Source organism: Sinocyclocheilus anshuiensis, unplaced genomic scaffold, assembly GCF_001515605.1.
Source record: "Sinocyclocheilus anshuiensis isolate Anshui unplaced genomic scaffold, SAMN03320099.WGS_v1.1 scaffold249, whole genome shotgun sequence".
Lineage (NCBI taxonomy): Eukaryota > Metazoa > Chordata > Actinopteri > Cypriniformes > Cyprinidae > Sinocyclocheilus > Sinocyclocheilus anshuiensis.
In genome coordinates, this window is record NW_015540871.1 from 1,638,827 (window position 1) to 1,656,744 (window position 17,918).

The 17,918-nt window shown below is 36.8% G+C and overlaps 2 protein-coding genes across 3 annotated transcripts; both read left to right on the plus strand.

Annotated features, from left to right (window-relative positions):
• The first annotated feature begins 1,351 nt into the window (after positions 1–1,351).
• Positions 1,352–11,802, plus strand: LOC107688130 (protein FAM134C-like). Of its 2 annotated transcripts, XM_016485707.1 has the most exons (9): positions 1,352–1,983; positions 5,574–5,680; positions 6,192–6,222; positions 6,329–6,455; positions 6,814–6,898; positions 6,992–7,129; positions 9,194–9,273; positions 9,445–9,577; positions 10,499–11,802. In XM_016485707.1, exons 1-9 carry the CDS (start codon positions 1,733–1,735, stop codon positions 11,059–11,061), a joined length of 1,515 nt encoding a protein of 504 aa, XP_016341193.1. In that variant the 5' UTR covers positions 1,352–1,732; the 3' UTR covers positions 11,062–11,802. The 2 variants fall into 2 exon arrangements, with proteins under 2 accessions (XP_016341193.1, XP_016341194.1); XM_016485708.1 differs by lacking the exon at positions 1,352–1,983 and having other exon boundaries at positions 5,622–5,680; positions 5,825–6,222.
• A 2,846-nt stretch (positions 11,803–14,648) lies between these two features.
• Positions 14,649–17,683, plus strand: LOC107688134 (homologous-pairing protein 2 homolog). Its single transcript, XM_016485714.1, has 8 exons — positions 14,649–14,777; positions 14,903–15,003; positions 15,195–15,284; positions 15,395–15,506; positions 15,601–15,746; positions 16,102–16,155; positions 16,493–16,552; positions 17,213–17,683. The coding sequence occupies exons 1-8, from the start codon at positions 14,756–14,758 to the stop codon at positions 17,267–17,269; spliced, it is 642 nt and encodes a 213-aa protein (XP_016341200.1). The 5' UTR covers positions 14,649–14,755; the 3' UTR covers positions 17,270–17,683.
• The last annotated feature ends 235 nt before the right edge of the window (positions 17,684–17,918 follow it).

The window sequence follows — 17,918 nt, forward strand, 5'->3', positions numbered from 1 at the left end:
ATGTGTATGTATATATATATATATATATATATATGAGCTATATACATATAGGGGCCTCTTAATAGAATCTTAATTTCTAATTTAGCTTTCTAAGTTAATAGGTTTTGTTCTGTTTTTGCATTTATATGTAGAGAATATACTGGAAGTGAATTTAATTTTTATTTATTTATTTTTTTCATTTTGATATATTGCGACATTCACTTTTGGCCCTCGGCCCTCAATCAAGTTGGATTTTTGGTCCTTCATTGTGAAAAGTTTGGGCACCTCTGCACTAAAGAATAAGATATATGAACCTTTAAAATGAAACAAAATTTCGTTAGTATTTTTTAAAATAAATTTTAATTATAAAAGTTATTTGGGATATTATGTCTTGCTGTTTTATAAACCATACCGAAAAATCATCTTCCTGGATACTATGCCAATAATCGAAATGACAATTTGATTGATTAGAAGTTTACTTTTAAACTACCCTCTTGAAACCCTTTCATAACAAAAAAACGTGTAGTTTTTGTTTGGGACGTTTTGAAAGTAGGCCTACTTAACGAATGATTGGTGAAGGCATTTGAAGAGAGAGTTGACTGAGAGAGGTGTTGGTTAACAAAGGGCGACATTTGTATAATATAAATAAACAAGTAGGACAAGTAAGAACTGCTTATGGTAATAGAAGGGATGATACAGTTATATCTCGATTGAGAATTGGACACTCTACTCTTAATAAATCACTCCAGATGATAGGAAGACATGAATCTGGTCAATGTAATCATTGTGGACTTCCAGAAACTGTAGAGCATGTGCTGATTAACTGTAGGGCATATGAAAGGGAAAGAATACAGTTAAAAGAGGAATTAAAATCTGACGGCATTAATTCTATGACATTACAGAATGTGTTAAACAGTTCTCATAAAGGTTATAAAGCTCTTATTAATTTTCTGAACAGAACAAATGTATATAATAAAATATAGGTAGAAGGATTTTTTTTTGAGTTAGCATTTCCCTTGATATCATCGCCTCATACTCCATCCCAGTAGGTGGCGCAATATGCACCAAAAGCTGGTTTGCCAACCATTAAACATCAAAAGAAGAAGAAGTTAGTTTTTTTTTTTTTTTTTTGGTTGTTTTTTTTGCCAGTTTACCCTCTTTTTTTTTTTTTTTTTTTGGTTGTTTTTTTTGCCAGTTTACCCTCTTTTTTTTTTTTTTTTTTTGGTTGTTTTTTTTGACAGTTTACCATTTTTTTTTTTCTTTTTTCTTTTTTATTGGAACATAATGAATCAATACAGATTGTAAAGAAAATATTAATTAAAGAGATAACAATAAGAGAGAACAAGAGAGGTGTTGGTTATTATTCAGCAGCTCTGACTGTAATCCTGATGCCATTGGCCAGATCAAGCCCGTCCTCCGCGGCTCTCGCTGTTGCTCCCGCGACGAAAACAACGACTGGACATGACAGCAGCACGGTGACAACATTAAAGAGGACCCGTGCAGACACTTAAACCTATAAAAATGGCAAATTAGACCCAATAATGGGCTTTATTTCACATTTGCTCTGTATCAACGGCGGCAGCCTCTTGAACGCACGAGGTCTGCCTACTGCTGTTCTGCCCTGAGCGGCTTCAGGCTAAGATAGCGCGCCATATATACATCCAGATCATTTCCAAGGCACCGGTTTTATTTGTAGCATCATATTACTCTAGATTGTGTATTTTTGCTGTCACGTTTTTCCAAACACGTAAGTATGGCTCATACGGGTGGAGCGGAAGACGCGACTGAAGGGAGCGGTTGCACGGGGCCGCTGCGCTCCCGCGTCGGCCTCAGGAGCGGCTCGTGCTCCGGCGAGAGTCAAGAGCAGCTTCGCGCGGTGAAAGCAACGCTGCTTGAGCGGTTGGGACCGCACGAGCGCCTGCTCACCTATCTGCAGTCGGTGTTATTGTGGGAGAGACCCTTTCACAGCGCCCTGCTGTACACGGCCGCCAATGTCATGTTCTGGTGAGTGGATGAGCTTTATCTCCATGGATTTATCTCTGATCGGGCTCTGTTTACAATCTAGCGCTTTCAGTTGAAACGTTTACATTATTCATGAAGGTTTGAGGATGTTGTATAAGCCTTTCTTGTTTTATCTGGATGCATACGTGTCTCTGTGTTCCAGACTTTTGCCCCTTTAATTTAAGATAAGAAACAGATGGTGGCTGGGTGCCTATATTTAGACCGTGAGCTCTGGCTGTATTGGTGCTACTGTGAAGACAATGCTGTGTGCACACTTTGTGAATTACTTTGTTATTGACGGGACAATTACGTTTAATCTTGTATTAGGTACCATGTTTGACTGTTAAGCAGAGATCAGTTTGCACTGAATTTCTGTGTCCTAAGTATGTTGCATGTTGTCTTCCACCTCCTACTATAACTATGTAGCACTAAGACAGACACTGCCATGCACATTATTGTATATTTCTCTCTCTCTCTGTGTGTGTGTATACATTTTATATGTTAGTGTAATATTGATATTATAATATTAGTATTATATTAATCATGACGTTGAGATTTAATTCTAATTTTATTCAAATATTTAAAACAAATTGTATTTTTATTATAATAATTATTATTATTTATTACAATTTAACAATAAAGTCAACTAGCATATTATGTTCCCAAACCGGTTTGTTGGGCCTGGCCTTACTGTGGTATGATTTCTTGTTCATGCCTTAAAGGGGTGGTTGATTATGATTTCACTTTTTTAACTTTAGTTAAAAGTGTAATGTTGCTGTTAGAGCATAAACACCGCAAACCACCACTGCAAACTTACGGCACTCAAAGTTCAATGTAAATGGGGATATGTTCTTTTAAAGAAATCGCTGTTTAAGGACCACAAAAAAATGGCTGGTATGGACTACAATGAGCTTCTTTCCAGGTTTGTGACATCACTTTTTTTTTTTTTAAATGAAGTATGAACACATGTTACACTGCACCCCATAAACACAATCAAGCCTTCGAAAAAAGATGATCAACCACCCCCTTTAAGACTTTTCTCAGGCCAGCCTGAGCCTAACTTGGGAAGCCTTGTGCTGTTAATACACACTTTGACATTTGAGCTAATAAAGTCAACATAAGTTCAAAATAGACCCTATTTACTTTCTTAATGCATGTCCTGGTCTTATAATGAGTTATTAATTTGTGCAGTTATTACAAAGAAAATTGTTTGCCTTTAATCAAAATTTAATAACATGCTCTTCCTCTGAAATGACTTCCCTTTTCTGTTGATAAAATAATAATAATAATCAGTAGCCAAATAGCTATTTAAGAATTCATGCAAACTTGTGTTAAGGCTCCATTCTGATAGGTAACACCCACTTTTTGCCATCCTATTCAAATCCTTAATGGATAAAGTCCTGATAATTTGGCCTCCTTTCTTGGAAAAATGTGATATTACAGAATTGGGTTGTGAGCGAGATTTCATGTTGACTACATGCTATAAAGAATGCTTAACAAGTCTGAAAAGCTTTAGGTGAAATGCTTCAGGAGGGAAAGATGTGCAGGGAAGAATTGTTGGATGGCTCACTCTCTTTTTCTTTACGGTTCAGGCATGCAGTCTTCATTCACTTAGTGCAGTCACCCTCTCCATCAGAGAAATATTCTCCCTGATCTTATTATCTCCTTTTATTTGCTTCAGTGAACAGCAGAGGAACCGCTTGTGGCATTTCTGTGCTTGTAAAGACATTTGTATATCATTTTTTTAAACACAGCCTAGGCCATGCAGAAATAAAGTTTGGGGAGGTCTGACCCCCCTAAAGAAGGCTTGATCCCCCCCGATGGATGTCAAAAACTAGATGTACTAGGGGGAGTCGGAAAGAAAGTGGCCTAAACATAATTGAAGCTTTACTTGTGAATATTAAGATGCATTTCTGTAGCTCTGACTAATTTTAAACTGTAATTTTGGCAGCCCCTGAAATGGGCTATACTGACATTATCTGAGCGATTGAAGAATATGCTAAAGCGCTCATTCAAGGTGACTGACTGACTGATGTAGCCTATTTAGAATGCAGTTATATGAGCCTAAAATTCAAGATTTGAGGGCCAAAAACAAAAAAGCCCCTGGATGGGTTTGTCTTATATTTGTACCATATAATCTAGTTTAGCAATATCACACGATATTACACTTATTGTTTTTTACAACAGTTCAATAAACAAAAAGTTAATTTTGTTACATTTTAGACACCGTATTATCAGTATTGTCTGTTTTTGTGCAAATTCCATTACTGAATGAATCCACGTTTTTGAATGAATCAATTGAGCCAATGATTCAGTGAGCCATTCATAAAGATAGACACTTGCTTCGCTTCTGAATGAATCAGCCATTTGAACAGTTGAATAAATGACTGAATGACTCACTCATTAAAACAGCATTTACCGCCACCTACTGGCGCTTTTAGTTTCATATTTAGAGTATAGTTTCTTAAAGGGGTCATATGATGTGGCTAAAAAGAACATTATTTTGTGTATTTGGTGGTATTTAAAAATGTCATTGTTTTTTTGTTTTTTTTTGAATGTTGAAATTGAAATTGAAATTTATGCTTTTGTAATTTAACACAATAATGACTTTAAATGATAATGACTTTAAATGATCTTTAATCAGCACATAAAGTGCAAATGAATTAATCTTATTAATGAGATTAATTCAATGAATGAATCGGCATATGTAAATAATTCGATTTAAAAAATTTAATTGCTTGACATCCCTATTTAAAGCATTAAAAAATTACCCAATAAATTCATGTTAATTTACACCAGACACCCCACCCCACACGCTCTGCTAATGTATGTTTAAATAAATCTGTTATGAAACAAGTTATGACAGCCACTCTTTAAATTATTATATTTTACCAACAAATAGAAATTATGATTTGGAAATTAATTTAAAAACTGCATTGTGCAATTCACATGTTTGCATATAATTTGTATTTATTTATTTGAGTGTTGATTATTATTATATAAAAATAAATAGTAATTGAATTTAAGTTTGGGCTCTGTTGTTAATTGTAACTTTATAGTAATGTATAAGGGCTCCCATAGTTTAGAGCAGAATCTGAGGTAGATTTTTATCCCTTAGAAAATTTTTATTATAATTAAGTTTAAAGAAAAATAAATTTGTGCAGTAAACCACTGTTTAATATAAAAAAAAAAAAAGAAGCGATTTTATGTTTAGTTTTTCCCCCTTCTGTACCGAAACCATAACGAACCGTGACATCAAAACCGAGGTAGGTACCGAACCGTCATGCTTGTGTACCGTTACACCCGGATATCACAACTGCCCATGCAGCACATACTGTCTTTGTGATTTCTTTACTAACTTTCCTCATACATTCAGCATGATAAATGCGTGACAGATGTCATCACAAGGTTTTAGTCAGAGATTCGACAACAGAGCTGTTGATGCAGTATAAAGTGCACATTGTAATCCATAAAAATAAAAAAAACTGATCCAAACACTTCACAAAATTATTAAAAAGCCTTTATTCAAGGTTATTTCATGATGAAAACATTTATTAAGAGAGTAAAAATAATGGACTATTTCTTCTTCTCAGGTTTTTTGCTCTGAGCTCTTTGAGGTTGCTCTTTCTGCTGGCATCAGGTCTGGCCCTGGCTGTTTGTGTCGACACTTGGAGGAATAAGATCTGGCCTAAGATCGAAGGTAAAATTGACCTTCCTCTATTGCTTGTCTGCAACTACTACCTATAAGACCTCATGAACTTTCTTCCATGTGTTTATTGACTTAATATTAATCATACTGGCTGTAATTAAAACCTCTGTATTCCCTGTGCTATGACCCACTCAGGTTTAATTTTCTCCCTGCCAATTCACACAGCTTCTAGAGAGTTATGAAATTGACATTTCCCACCAGTGCATTTCCAGGAGGTGAACAATATCGACCTGAATCAATATTTCGCATGTAGCTGTTACACAGTGGCTTATTAGCATTTGATCTACATTCTGGGTCTTTAATAGAATTAAAACCACATCCTAAATCAAAAGTCAATGTTACTCTCTTAAAACCTGTCAAAATACTCATATTCATGATGGAAGTAAAAATGCAGCAATGTGAAATAAGTGAAACAAAAACAAGCAAATGGTAAAAAAAAAAAAAAAAAAGTCTTGTAACACTCAAATGTACCTGACATGGCGTGTTTTCTGCTCTCTTACAGTTAAAAGACAAGATGAGAGTGAGAATGAAAGGTAATGTCTATTTGTTTACTCTTTCAGGTTTTTCCAGTGGTGTGAGAGTTGAGAGTTGTTTAATGTAATTGTTAATTCTCTCTGCTCTTCTCTGATTGGCTCACAGCTGGGGTGTGGTGCAGCCTGGGACTTTGAGTGTGCCTGAATTATGCCACCACCTGGCTAAAGTTTGGGTTACGGGCTCTTCCTGTGCAACAGATATTGTGCAGTTCAAACGGCAAAATCCAGGGAAGGTGAGATTACGTCCAAACCAGAAACACCATTTAAACCAACTTTGTTACAATTGCATAGTGATGTTATAAGCCCTATAGTTTTGTGTAGCCAGACTTTTGACTTGCGGAAAATAGTTTGGTCCAATTTGCAGCTTTTTTTCTGGCTAAGAGCCGCCCACTTAGACAGGAAGAGACTATCTGAGCAACATGTAAAGTGACCAACCACAATGCATTTTGTCATAGAAAGCCTTTAATTATTATTATTATTATTATTATGACTGCTTTATGAGGTTGTATTATTATATTGTTGATATAATATATAAAGACTTTTGTTTTAGTTCTACACATTTATCAAATCATGAAACTCCACTGTTTGCAGTTTTGTATGCTGGTTTGTGGCCTGTTCACCTTAGTGGCCATTGTGGGGCGCTACATCCCTGGACTGTTGCTGTCATACATGGCTTGTGAGTAACAGAAATACTTCAGGGCTTACTCATCCTCTCCAGCAGCCTTAACAACTGCAAAATATTTACTTTCTCTCTCTCTCTCTCCCTCAGTGCTGGGTGTGTTGCTGTGCCCATTGGCTTTTTATTATCGGCTGTGGCAGCTTGCATGTGTGAAGCTGGAGCCAGCCCTGCAGTGGCTGGACTTCAGCGCCAAAGGATACATGATGTCAAAGCCTATAGATAACCAGTGTAAGTACACTGCAAATCTATACAGTGTGATTCCCACAAAATGAAGTGTGGACTGATGTCATGTTGAAGACAAATTCTGCCTTTTTAGAGGTGTATTTTAAGGACTAGATCTGTTCTTGTAAGATGCAGATTTGAAATTTGCGGGCATAAAGGTCCATTGTGTATTGTCAAGAATGTAGTGATGCATGAAGCACAGCTAACACAGAAGCCACTTTCTAATAGCAGCTTTCTGTAGCGAACCGTGACTCTAGAACCTAGGCCCTCTCCCCCTACCCTATTCGGGGGAAAGAACAAACTACCAGCCTAGCTTACGGTGTCCTTTTCTAAAAGTCATCTTTGACAATTTGACAATTCCACCTCTGAAACAAGAGGCTATTCCAGCCTTAAGGCGGTCGCACATCGGAGGACAAGTGCAGCGCTGCATCACACTGCACACGTCTTTAATATTTGCACACATTGTTTTCTTTTCTATGAGTGCACGCACACCGGTGGCACCACCGGCGACTGTCCGCGGATCCCAGCTGCGACTCCGGGCGCTGTTCATAATCCTGCCGCGCCACAGAGCGCCTCAGCGCCACTAACATCATTTTCCATTAAAATACATTATATTTGTCCCAAATCATTGTTAATGTATAATGACTTCATCCTAGGCTGGAAGATTGTGTAATTTGCATTTTTTCAGCAAAATGTTTGTCTTTCTGTGGCTCTAAATTTCGTGATTCATTTAGGGAGCTATAAGTTAGATCGCAATTTCTCATCCCGTTTGCTGTTTTTTCATCCCCGAACTTTAAACTCATTGACACCACTTGCTCATACTTGAAGTTAAGTTTTTACTGTTTTAGGAATAGATTAAATGTTTTGGACTGCCGTCTTGAACTGACGTTGTGCGATACGTGTTGCACCGGGGAACTGCGCTTCTCGTCCGGTGTGCGACCGCAACAAAACAGTGCAGGGAGAGTGACTGATATTACGAAAATAAAACCGCCAAATTGAAGTCAAATGCAAATCCTCATTACAAATGCATCATCACACAAAATATACAGACACTCAATCCCTCCTACCACACAAAACCAACAAATGTAATGCGTTTAAGACAATACACCATGACAGCGCTCACAGCAAATTAGCGACAGACACTTCAAGACAAACAAGCAGTGTTTATAATAAATATCATTGGCACAGCGGCCTAGTAAATGTCCTCACTTACGTTCTTCGCGGCTTACATCGTGACGTGAATAATAGATAGTCAGTTTTATCAGTGTATATCTTTTTTTTCGATAGAGATCCCACAGCGGGCGGAACTTGTCAAAGTTAGTGATAACAAGGCCCGCCCATTTAGAGAAAAGATATGATTGGTCAATTTTTCTGTCATTCGAAATTACTCTCCCATTGATTTACTATTGCTTGGCCCTCTGTAATTTCATAGCTGGACCTCCAATCACAGAGCCGCAGACGCTAGGTGGAAACATTCTAATTTGGAGAAAATGGGCGGCGTTCATTAGCCCATTCACTGAATAGACAGATTTGGAGAGTTTTTTTTTTTTTACTCCGATAAATTGTATTTTATTTAGATGATGTTATTATGAATTGCTTAAATACAAATTGTAATTATTTTTTTATATAAAATACTATATTTTAAAACATTTATTTAAAAATGGTAAATATTGTTTTTACAATAAGTTAGGCCCTCTCTGAGGTTGACTGTGGTCAACACAACAAAGTTACATAAAAAATGTGAACGCAATGCAAAATCTGCTCAGAGAAATCTTTCGCCCTGAAACAAAATTTATGATTGTGTGGATTTCTATTGAAAAGACTGGATTTCATCTGCAAAATTTATTGCTGTATCAAATGAGCCATTTTAGCTCCAAACCACTGCCTTCTCCAATACATTGTAGCTCTTTTTCCACAAATCTGTGCAAAGAAACTTTCCTATTTTGAGATATATTTTGTTGACATGAAGAATCAACTATTGCAGCTATCTCTTATCTGTATTTTACAGTAGATTGCTGCTTTCAGAAGTTTTGATAAACCAAACTAATGTTGACCCTTCTGTGTTTGCAGTTCTTCGTAAGCCCATCAGAAGCGGGACCTCAGATGATGCTAGTGACAGCGAAGAAGAACTGGCTGCATTCTGCCCAATGGTGAGCCCAGAAACAGGGTTATTTATAACACGGGGATTTAGAGCAGCTGCATGGTCATGAGGTTAGAGGATCTGTAGGGGTTCATGATTGTAAAAAGCCAATTGGAAGATCATTGTTTTGTTTTTGTTTATCTAATACACTCACACTTATCTAAATATTCTGCACCTGTAGTTTGATGAAGCAGCGGTTGCTAAGGAACTGGCACTGACTGACTCTGAGCATTCGGATGCTGAGGTGTCGTACATGGATAATGGCACCTTTAACCTCTCCAGGGGTCAAACACCCCTCACAGAGGGCTCGGAGGGTAAGACACCTTGACATCTTCTACGCTTTGACTCTCTTTTCAGTCTTTGTATGGGAGTCATTGACAAGAGTGTCTACAGTAAAAAAAAAAAAAGGAAGAAAAAAAATCTGGTTTAAAACCTCAAATTCCTGCACATTGTAACAAATGTGCTTTTTGTATTCACTTTGGTTTCATATGCTTTTGAAAAACCTTTATACCATTTTAAAGAAAAAATTCAGACTCATGAGGTGCAACCATCAAGTAAAAAGTAATAATATTTTCTTACTCCTAGAATACATGTGAGTGTACACATCTAATCAAAATCATTGTTTAAAATTTTTTTAAATATATTCTTCAAGGTTAAAAGTAAAAAAAAAAAAAAGTTAAAAGTTACAATACTGTTTATAAGTTTGGGGTCAGAAAGATTATTATTTTTTTTTAAAGAAATTAATACTTCTATTTAGAAAGGGTGGATTAAATTGATCAAAAGTGACAGTGAAGATGTTTAAAATGTTACAAAAAGATTTCTATTTTAAATAATGCTGTTCTTTTGAACTTTCAATTCATAAAAGAATCCTGAAACAAAAATTTGAAGCAGCACAGCTGTTTTTAACATTGATAAAAATAAGAAATGCATCATCATTATTATAATTATTTCTGAAGGATCATGTGACACTGAAGACTGGAGTACTGGATACTGAAAATTCAGCTTTACCATTACAGGAATAAATTACACTTTAAAATATATTCAAATAGAAAAGAGTCATTTTAAATTGTAATAATATTTCACAGAATTACTGTTTTTACTGCTTTTATCAAATGATCAATTATTAATAATTAATTTAGAATTAATAAATAGGATGAAAATGAGTGTCATGTAAATGACCCATGCATAATTTTTTTATGCTATATTATCTTAATCTTTATTTAATCACTTAATAGATCTAGACAGACACAGTGATCCAGAGGAATCATTTGCCTGTGGGCTTCCAGACTTCCCCTCCATCAACCCAGATGCCACCCTGATGGAGGACGATGATGATGCCAGCATCGGGCTACCCAGTCTCAACTCAGCCGCACTCTCTGGCCCTCGCGGCTCTACCTCCGCCCTGCTGGACCTGGACACCCAGATGGACTCTGATCAGGAAGACTTCGACCCTGAGATCTCCCTTGGCTTCCTAAATACTACCTCTGACCTCACTAGTAACCTGGCAGGGGTCATCGCCAGCAACATGATCCAGGCAGCCATCGCAGGAGCCATGCAGCCCCGCCCACCGCAGGGTTCTCGGAGAGAGAGCGGCCCATGGGCAGGAGCCGCTCCGAGAGGATACAGAAAGCAGTCAAGCTCGGAGCTGGACACAGATCTGGACTTTGATGGCGAGGACTTTGAGATGTTGGATCAGTCCGAGCTGAACCAGTTGGATCCCTTTGGAGGGGGGCAGGGGGGCCAAAACAGAACCCAGGGATCCAGTTTCCTGTCCAACTTGCTGGGGAAGCCACAGTGAGCCCATCTTACAGATACTCCCTCCGTCTGTCTGCTCCTCATGTCCCTTGCACCTTGATCCGTGTAGAAGTTTGCAGTGTTGGTTTGAATGTCTACTGAGATGCTTTCAATTTTTCTGAGTGAGTGCGACGGAGAAAGAGTGTGTGTGTTTGTTTTGCACTGTTATTGTAATATTAGATTCACTTGCCAGGTTTCTTCAACTGGCTGCAGTTGATATCACTGTGAAGTAATCTTGTTTGTAGTCTGAATCTTCTTTGTTTATGCTCCGTGAGCTTCCGTGTCCTCTTTCATTCATCTGAGAGTGTATGACACTCATGTGTGAAAGACACTGATTTATTTAGTAGGCTAAGCAATAGGACAACAATCATAGAAACATTTAAAAAGATCCAAAATCGTTTTAACTTCTTAGAAACCAGCAAAACCAACATCAGACCTTTTTACTACATCCAAGTCTTATAGATCTTTCACATCAATCGCTGTATTGTTTGTCTTCAATAATAACACATGGGACCAAATCAGGCACTCCACCATCGATGCTAAGTCAAGACCCTTAGTGTATACAGATCTGAAGTCGCCTGTAAGAAAGATTGTGAAATCTACAGTCAAGATGTTGCAGAGCAGAGGAGTCTGATGAAGTAGCAGTGACATATTAAGGCAGCAGCCTCATCTCATGTTGTTAAAGTGGTAGTTCACCCAAAAATCTAAATTCTGTCATCATTTACTTGAACTCGTGCCATTTCTAAACCTGTATGACATTCTTTCTTCTGCAGAACATAAAAGAAGATATTTTGAGAAATGTCTTAGTGTTTTTTTTGTCCATACGGTGGAAGTCAATTGCAACAAAAACTGTTCAGTTACCAAAATTTTTTAAAATATCTTCTTTACACAGAAGAAAGTCATAAGGGTTTGGAACAACATGTGGGTAAATGAGTAAATGATGACAAAACTGTCTTTTTCTCAAAAAGTTATTTTTTGGGTGTCACTTTAAGACTGAGACATAAGCTTTTCTTAAGGTCAGAGAGTGATAAACAGCAGTCAGGTTATCTCACTTTGCTATACGGGGTGAATTCAGGAAAACCGGGATGCTTTTTGTCATTGAATTGACCGGGGGAAATGTCCCAATTAACTTGAATTCACCATTTGTACCTGTTTATTTCTTTCTTTATATGGTAGCCAGCAATGTTGTTCTCAACAAGCTTTTAATTTTTTTTTTTTAACATGTCATTTGGCTCAGTTTAACAGATGTTTCTTCCACAATGATATTTACATTTAAGTTCATACGGGCTGGATTCTTTTCTGCATTACTTGAAAACCAAGGGTTATTAAATGACAGTAGCTCTTTCCTAAATTTTTTAAAGATCTCTGTTGAAAAATAGGGGAAATTGCAGTATATTGTGTTTCAAATGACTCTTTTTCATCTGTTTGTCAGTCAAATTTAAAAAATAAAAATAAAACAATACCAACTTGTTTAACAGCTCTGCAATGCTGTTCATCTGGACAATACAGCAGCAAATTGATTTTGTTTGTAATGACTCTACCTCAAACAAGACATTCGGCTGTAACTGCCACCTGTTCGTACACAGCTTCCTCTCTTCAAACATACCTTTAACCGTTCTGACTTTATGCAGGAACTTTTATACAGGTAGCAGCAGAAAAACTGTTGATCTCCTCTGCATCCTCTCATCTGGTCTGGTCTGATATGAGATTTAAAGCAAAGTGTAACATTCAGTACAGTACTGAAGCACAAAGGGTTTGAGAAAACAGCCTTTCTTGGAGTATGATGAAGCTGGTGGAATTAAATGAGTTGAATTTGCTGTTTTATTTGCTGTTTCTTTAGTAGATGCTGACCTTTTTTGTTTGAGACTTTTGCCACGTGAACTGTATCTGTTTCTGACCCAATGTTGATGAGACCCATCATTGCTGGCTTTAAGCTTTCATTATTGTGTACGCTGGAAAGTAGGAACCATACCGGAAAACTGCTGTTCTGATAAAAAGGCATTCTGTTACCAGAGATCGGTGAATTGTTTTTGTTCATTACATTTCAAACCCAAGTCTTACTTTATCCAGCCAACTTGAGTTAGGTTAGAAGAGCAGTATTGTTTATTGGAGTGTTTCATATTTGGTCACTTTGCTGTGATTTTACTTAACCTCTTCTTTTTTTTCTGTTTTGTTTTTGCTTTGTTGTGCGCCCTAAGATTTTTAATTGCTGATGATATTTTTTGGATTGCTGTGCTAAAGGTTTAAAAAAATTTTTTAGGTAATTCATGTGTTAAATGTGACATTTGTGGGATAGATTCTTTAAAAATGATTGAAGTTTAATGCATAGTAAGTTTATAGATCGGAAAGCCTTTTATTTTCCCTTTATTTTTATGATTATAGTTATTAATACTATTATTAATAATACTTTACTATTTATATGGACACACTTTTTTATAAATATAGATTGATTTGGTTTGATAAACTGTCCATATTTCTTGTGAAAAAAAGCATGACCAGAATTTTTTTTATTTTTAAGTGTGTCAGTGGGATTACCATTCAATGGGAAAATTCTCAGGCCATTTTACTCAGTCCATTCACCTTTTTGTGGTCAATTTCAACAAAAATCACCAGCAATTCAAATAGGACAATGAAATGGTAGTTTATACATCGAAAGAAAATTATGCCCAGCATCATCTATTGATGATGTTGTATTGATGTTCGTGATTTAAACATAAATCAGTTATCAGTCTGCCATGTTGAGGCGAATGCAAAATACAGAATCGCTCATCTTTTCTTTCTTTGTGTGAGCATTTTACAGGAGTCTTTCTGTAGCTGGATTCTGCAGTGTCTGTGATTTTTATTTCCGTACAGAACTATTTTCCTCTTACATTCTCTGTAATTGGTTTTTGATAACTTTTGATGTGCAAGACAATAAAGAGATGAATGAATATATATCCTTTAAGTAAAAAGCACGATGATTTTTTTTTTATTAGTTATTGAATACTTTTAATTTTGTGATCTAGTGACCAATATATATATATATATATATATATCACAAATGCACATTTTCACAAGTTACAATCACACTTTTTAAATGCTTTTTATAATTCTGCCCAGTTGTTTTAATTCATTTAGAAATATTATGCAAGGGTAATTTAAAAAAGCCTACGTTAAATTTTTACCAGTATAGTAATATTATACCATTTTTTTTTTTAAAACACTTCTCTGTTTTTGTCTAAAAAGCAACTAGCAATAACAAAACATGTAAGAATTACATTAGCAAAGATCATTTTTATTTGTGAATTTGACAATGACATCATAATGACATAATGTTTTAGATGGTTGGTTTCTTAAATAAGCTTAACTTTGATTTTTATTTAAAACATGGTTAGCTCACAAAAATAAACCTATTCATAACCGGAAAATTCAACACACAGACACAGACACAGACACACACACACACACACACACACACACACACACACACACACTAGAATGGCGTCTTCAAGATGACGTACGTAGCGTCCCACAATTCAACTCGGCGCGCGAAAGCTGACTACACACACACACACACACACACACACACACACACACACTAGAATGGCGTCTTCAAGATGACGTACGTAGCGTCCCACAATTCAACTCGGCGCGCGAAAGCTGACTGAGGTAAACAACAGAAGAGTGCAGATCGCTGACAGATCTAGACCGAACAAACAATGAGCAAAAAAGACAGTGCAGGTACGCGATGCTTCTTTTTCTTACACTAGTGAACATTTTATGCCTTCGCTTGCTTGTGATTTTATGAATGATATAGCACAACGCTACAATACATTAATCGGCTGTACTCTTCGTGTCACACACAGGTGCCGCACAGATCCTCGTTTACTTGAATGAGAAAAACAGACCCTTTAGTGCTCAGGATGTCTTTACAAACCTACAGAAGCAGTGTGGTCTGGGTAAAACGGTAAAAAGCAACATTACATTTCAGAGTTCTGCTTTGACGACAAATGTCCAGTAGCTAAGAGAGTCTGTGATATTACAAGAACTCTTTGAAGTGTTCACAGTTTGTGCTAAATGTTATAATTTAATATTACAGTTTGTATACAGAGTGTATTATGTGGGATGATTTAGTTTCTCTTCACTTAACTTACACAGGCTGTGGTCAAAGCAATGGAGCAGCTGGCCCAGGAGGGAAAGATTCAGGAGAAAGTCTATGGAAAGCAGAAGATCTACTTTGCAGATCAGGTTGGTCTGATTCCTCATTGAATATAATCGGGTGGAGACAATTTGCTCTTAATATTAAGAGAACCGGTATTGGTTAATCAGCCTGACAGATGTCCTTTCAATCCCTTCAGTCTCAGTTTGCGGATGTGAGTGATGCTGAACTTAAGAAGATGGATGCTCGTATTGTGGAAATCAGCACTGAAGTACAGACCATATCACAGAGCTGCAGGCAGCTGGATACAGGTGTGCACTGAACATGCGCTGCTGGGAAAAGATGTGTTTGAACTTGTGCACCGACTGTTTGTATTTGATAAAAAGTTAATCTTTTTGCCCTCAGAACTGAAGGAGCTGAACAGCTCATTAACCACAGCAGAGATGAAGGCACAGATCCAGGAGCTGCAGGCAGAGTGCTCTGGGTACAGAGAGAGGCTGGATGAAATCAAGTCAGCTAAAAACCATGTGACCCCTGAGGAGAGGCAGAAGGTTCGAAATCATTGCGTTCTTTAATATCTGGTGATCTTTTTTACCTTGGCCCCAAAACCAAGTGTTAACGTTTACCAGCCCTGTGCATGATTAATGAACACAAAATGTAGTGTCGAATAAGTGCAAGTGACAGTTCATCCACCGACATGAATCTCTCCCACACTGGCCCTGGGCCATTTTTATTGTACATTAAATTGCTTTTTGTAAGCAATGCAAAAAGACTTCTCTTCTAGCATCTCTGGAATATGTTTGATTCATTAGGTGAAGTTTATACAGATAATGTGGCTGTCCTGGGGCAGTCAATAGTATATTATGCTTGTTTATGTTGCTGACAAATGTATTTCTTGCCCTTCAGGTTTACAAGGAGAGAGAGACTTATGTGAAGGAGTGGAGGAAGAGGAAGAGACTGGTAATGATCCGTAAAAACATTTATTCACAACTTCAGATTCTGCCCAGGAGACAAAATGTCAGCTTATTTTTAATGATACAGCTGTAAGGCATGCCTTTATGAAAGTGCATTCATTTCAGATTTATCTTTGTGTCCTCAACACCATGGTTTATTTATATACGAATGGAAACTGCTCTTGCACATTATGGTTTTTACTGTCACTGCCAATGGTCAACTGACCTAAAATGATACCTGTAATACTGCTATATACCTTACACTATACAGATAGTTATTAAGCCTTATGTACCATAATATGAAACTCCAAGAACAGCTTTTAATTTGTCTCTTTACCTGCCAGGTTACTGATATGGTTGGAGCTATTTTGGAGGGGTACCCAAAGAGCAAGAAACAGTTTCTGGTGAGTCATTTCCTTAGAACGGGTTTTTTTTGACAGCCAAACCCCTTAGAAGTAACACATTTACTTGAAGTACCCCCTGAGATTTGACGTTAATATTTCATTTACAACACATTTGCTTGTTCATGATTCTCTGATGTCGGTTAATGGTCACATGATATGCAAGTAAATAGATAGTGAATCTCGTTTCAACTCTAATCACAAAAATGAAGAAATATATTACTGTTGTAAATTACAAATGTAATGTAAAATTAAAATGAATATTTGATGATAATCATAATTTTTACTCTACAAGTAACAATACTGATATTTATGTCTTAAATTCTTCACTTTTTAATGTTCAAACCCTAAAGGTTTTATTTTGCCTTAATACTATTGAAATGTTGCAAATTTCTGGCCACAAAAATATTGGAAATCATGTGACTAAATAAAGTGAACCTAGCTCAAGTGGCGTACCAAAATGCACATTAAAATTGCAGCACATGCAGAGATGAAGTTTTAATTTTACATAGGATATTACCAATTACTAGCTTTTCATCAACTTAAAAAAAAACCCTGAAGTCCCCCCACAAACCGCTAGGGGTTCACAGTATTTCTGTTCACAGAAAAACAATGTTGCCTACCCGAGTCTTTCCTCTACATCTTGTTTGTGTTTGAAATCAGGAGGAGGCTGGGATTGAAACAGATGAGGACCATAAAGTGACAATGCCCAACATCTGATGGAGGACTCACTGAATAAATTCAGATGCCGCGCCAACATTGTTGCCGGGACGCCTAACCTTTGGGAAGGTTGGAAAGTAGAGGATTCTAGGACACCAAGAGAACTGTTTTGTTAAAAACCAATCCTATTTATAAAATTGTTGAGAGAGAAAGAACAAACAAGCTGTAAATAAGTTTGAAAATTGTTTATTTTTCAATTAAAAAAATTATACTGATACAAAAATATTTCAACCAGATTGTTCCATTGAAGTCAGAAATGCAGAAGCACAGAGTCTAGTATAGTAGTTCAGCACGACGTAGCCTCGTTCTGTGAGCTGGCATTTCGCTCCACTGTATGGCTTAACTTGTAAAGACGTCCCTTATTCCAGCACAGGTCAAACAGTTGGTTGTACAATCATCTGTTATTTAAAAAAAGATCTCGATACCTAAAAATCTGTGTCCTGAGTAGACTCCAATTCTAATTTTCATTATGCTTTAATTAACATTCATTAAAAATATAAATAGAATTGGGCGGTCACACCAAGTGAAGCTGCTACCATGCACTGTCTTCACTGATAGCTTATGCAGCACAAAAAAATACTTCACAAGAGCTTAAACCATTAACATAAATGTAGAATAAAACATTGCGCTCCACACAGCTGAACAAAAA

What these genes read in the sequence shown, in the direction of transcription:
- LOC107688134 (XM_016485714.1), top strand. Translation starts at nt 14,756, where the DNA reads ATGAGCAAAAAAGACAGTGCAG. An exon ending in GGAGGAAGAGGAAGAGACTG is followed by an intron (nt 16,156 to 16,492) that starts GTAATGATCCGT and finishes TTTACCTGCCAG; the next exon opens with GTTACTGATATGGTTGGAGC. An exon ending in AGAGCAAGAAACAGTTTCTG is followed by an intron (nt 16,553 to 17,212) that starts GTGAGTCATTTC and finishes GTTTGAAATCAG; the next exon opens with GAGGAGGCTGGGATTGAAAC.
- LOC107688130 (XM_016485707.1), top strand. Translation starts at nt 1,733, where the DNA reads ATGGCTCATACGGGTGGAGCGGAAGACGCGACTGAAGGGAGCGGTTGC. An exon ending in GATGAGAGTGAGAATGAAAG is followed by an intron (nt 6,223 to 6,328) that starts GTAATGTCTATT and finishes ATTGGCTCACAG; the next exon opens with CTGGGGTGTGGTGCAGCCTG. An exon ending in CCTCACAGAGGGCTCGGAGG is followed by an intron (nt 9,578 to 10,498) that starts GTAAGACACCTT and finishes ATCACTTAATAG; the next exon opens with ATCTAGACAGACACAGTGAT.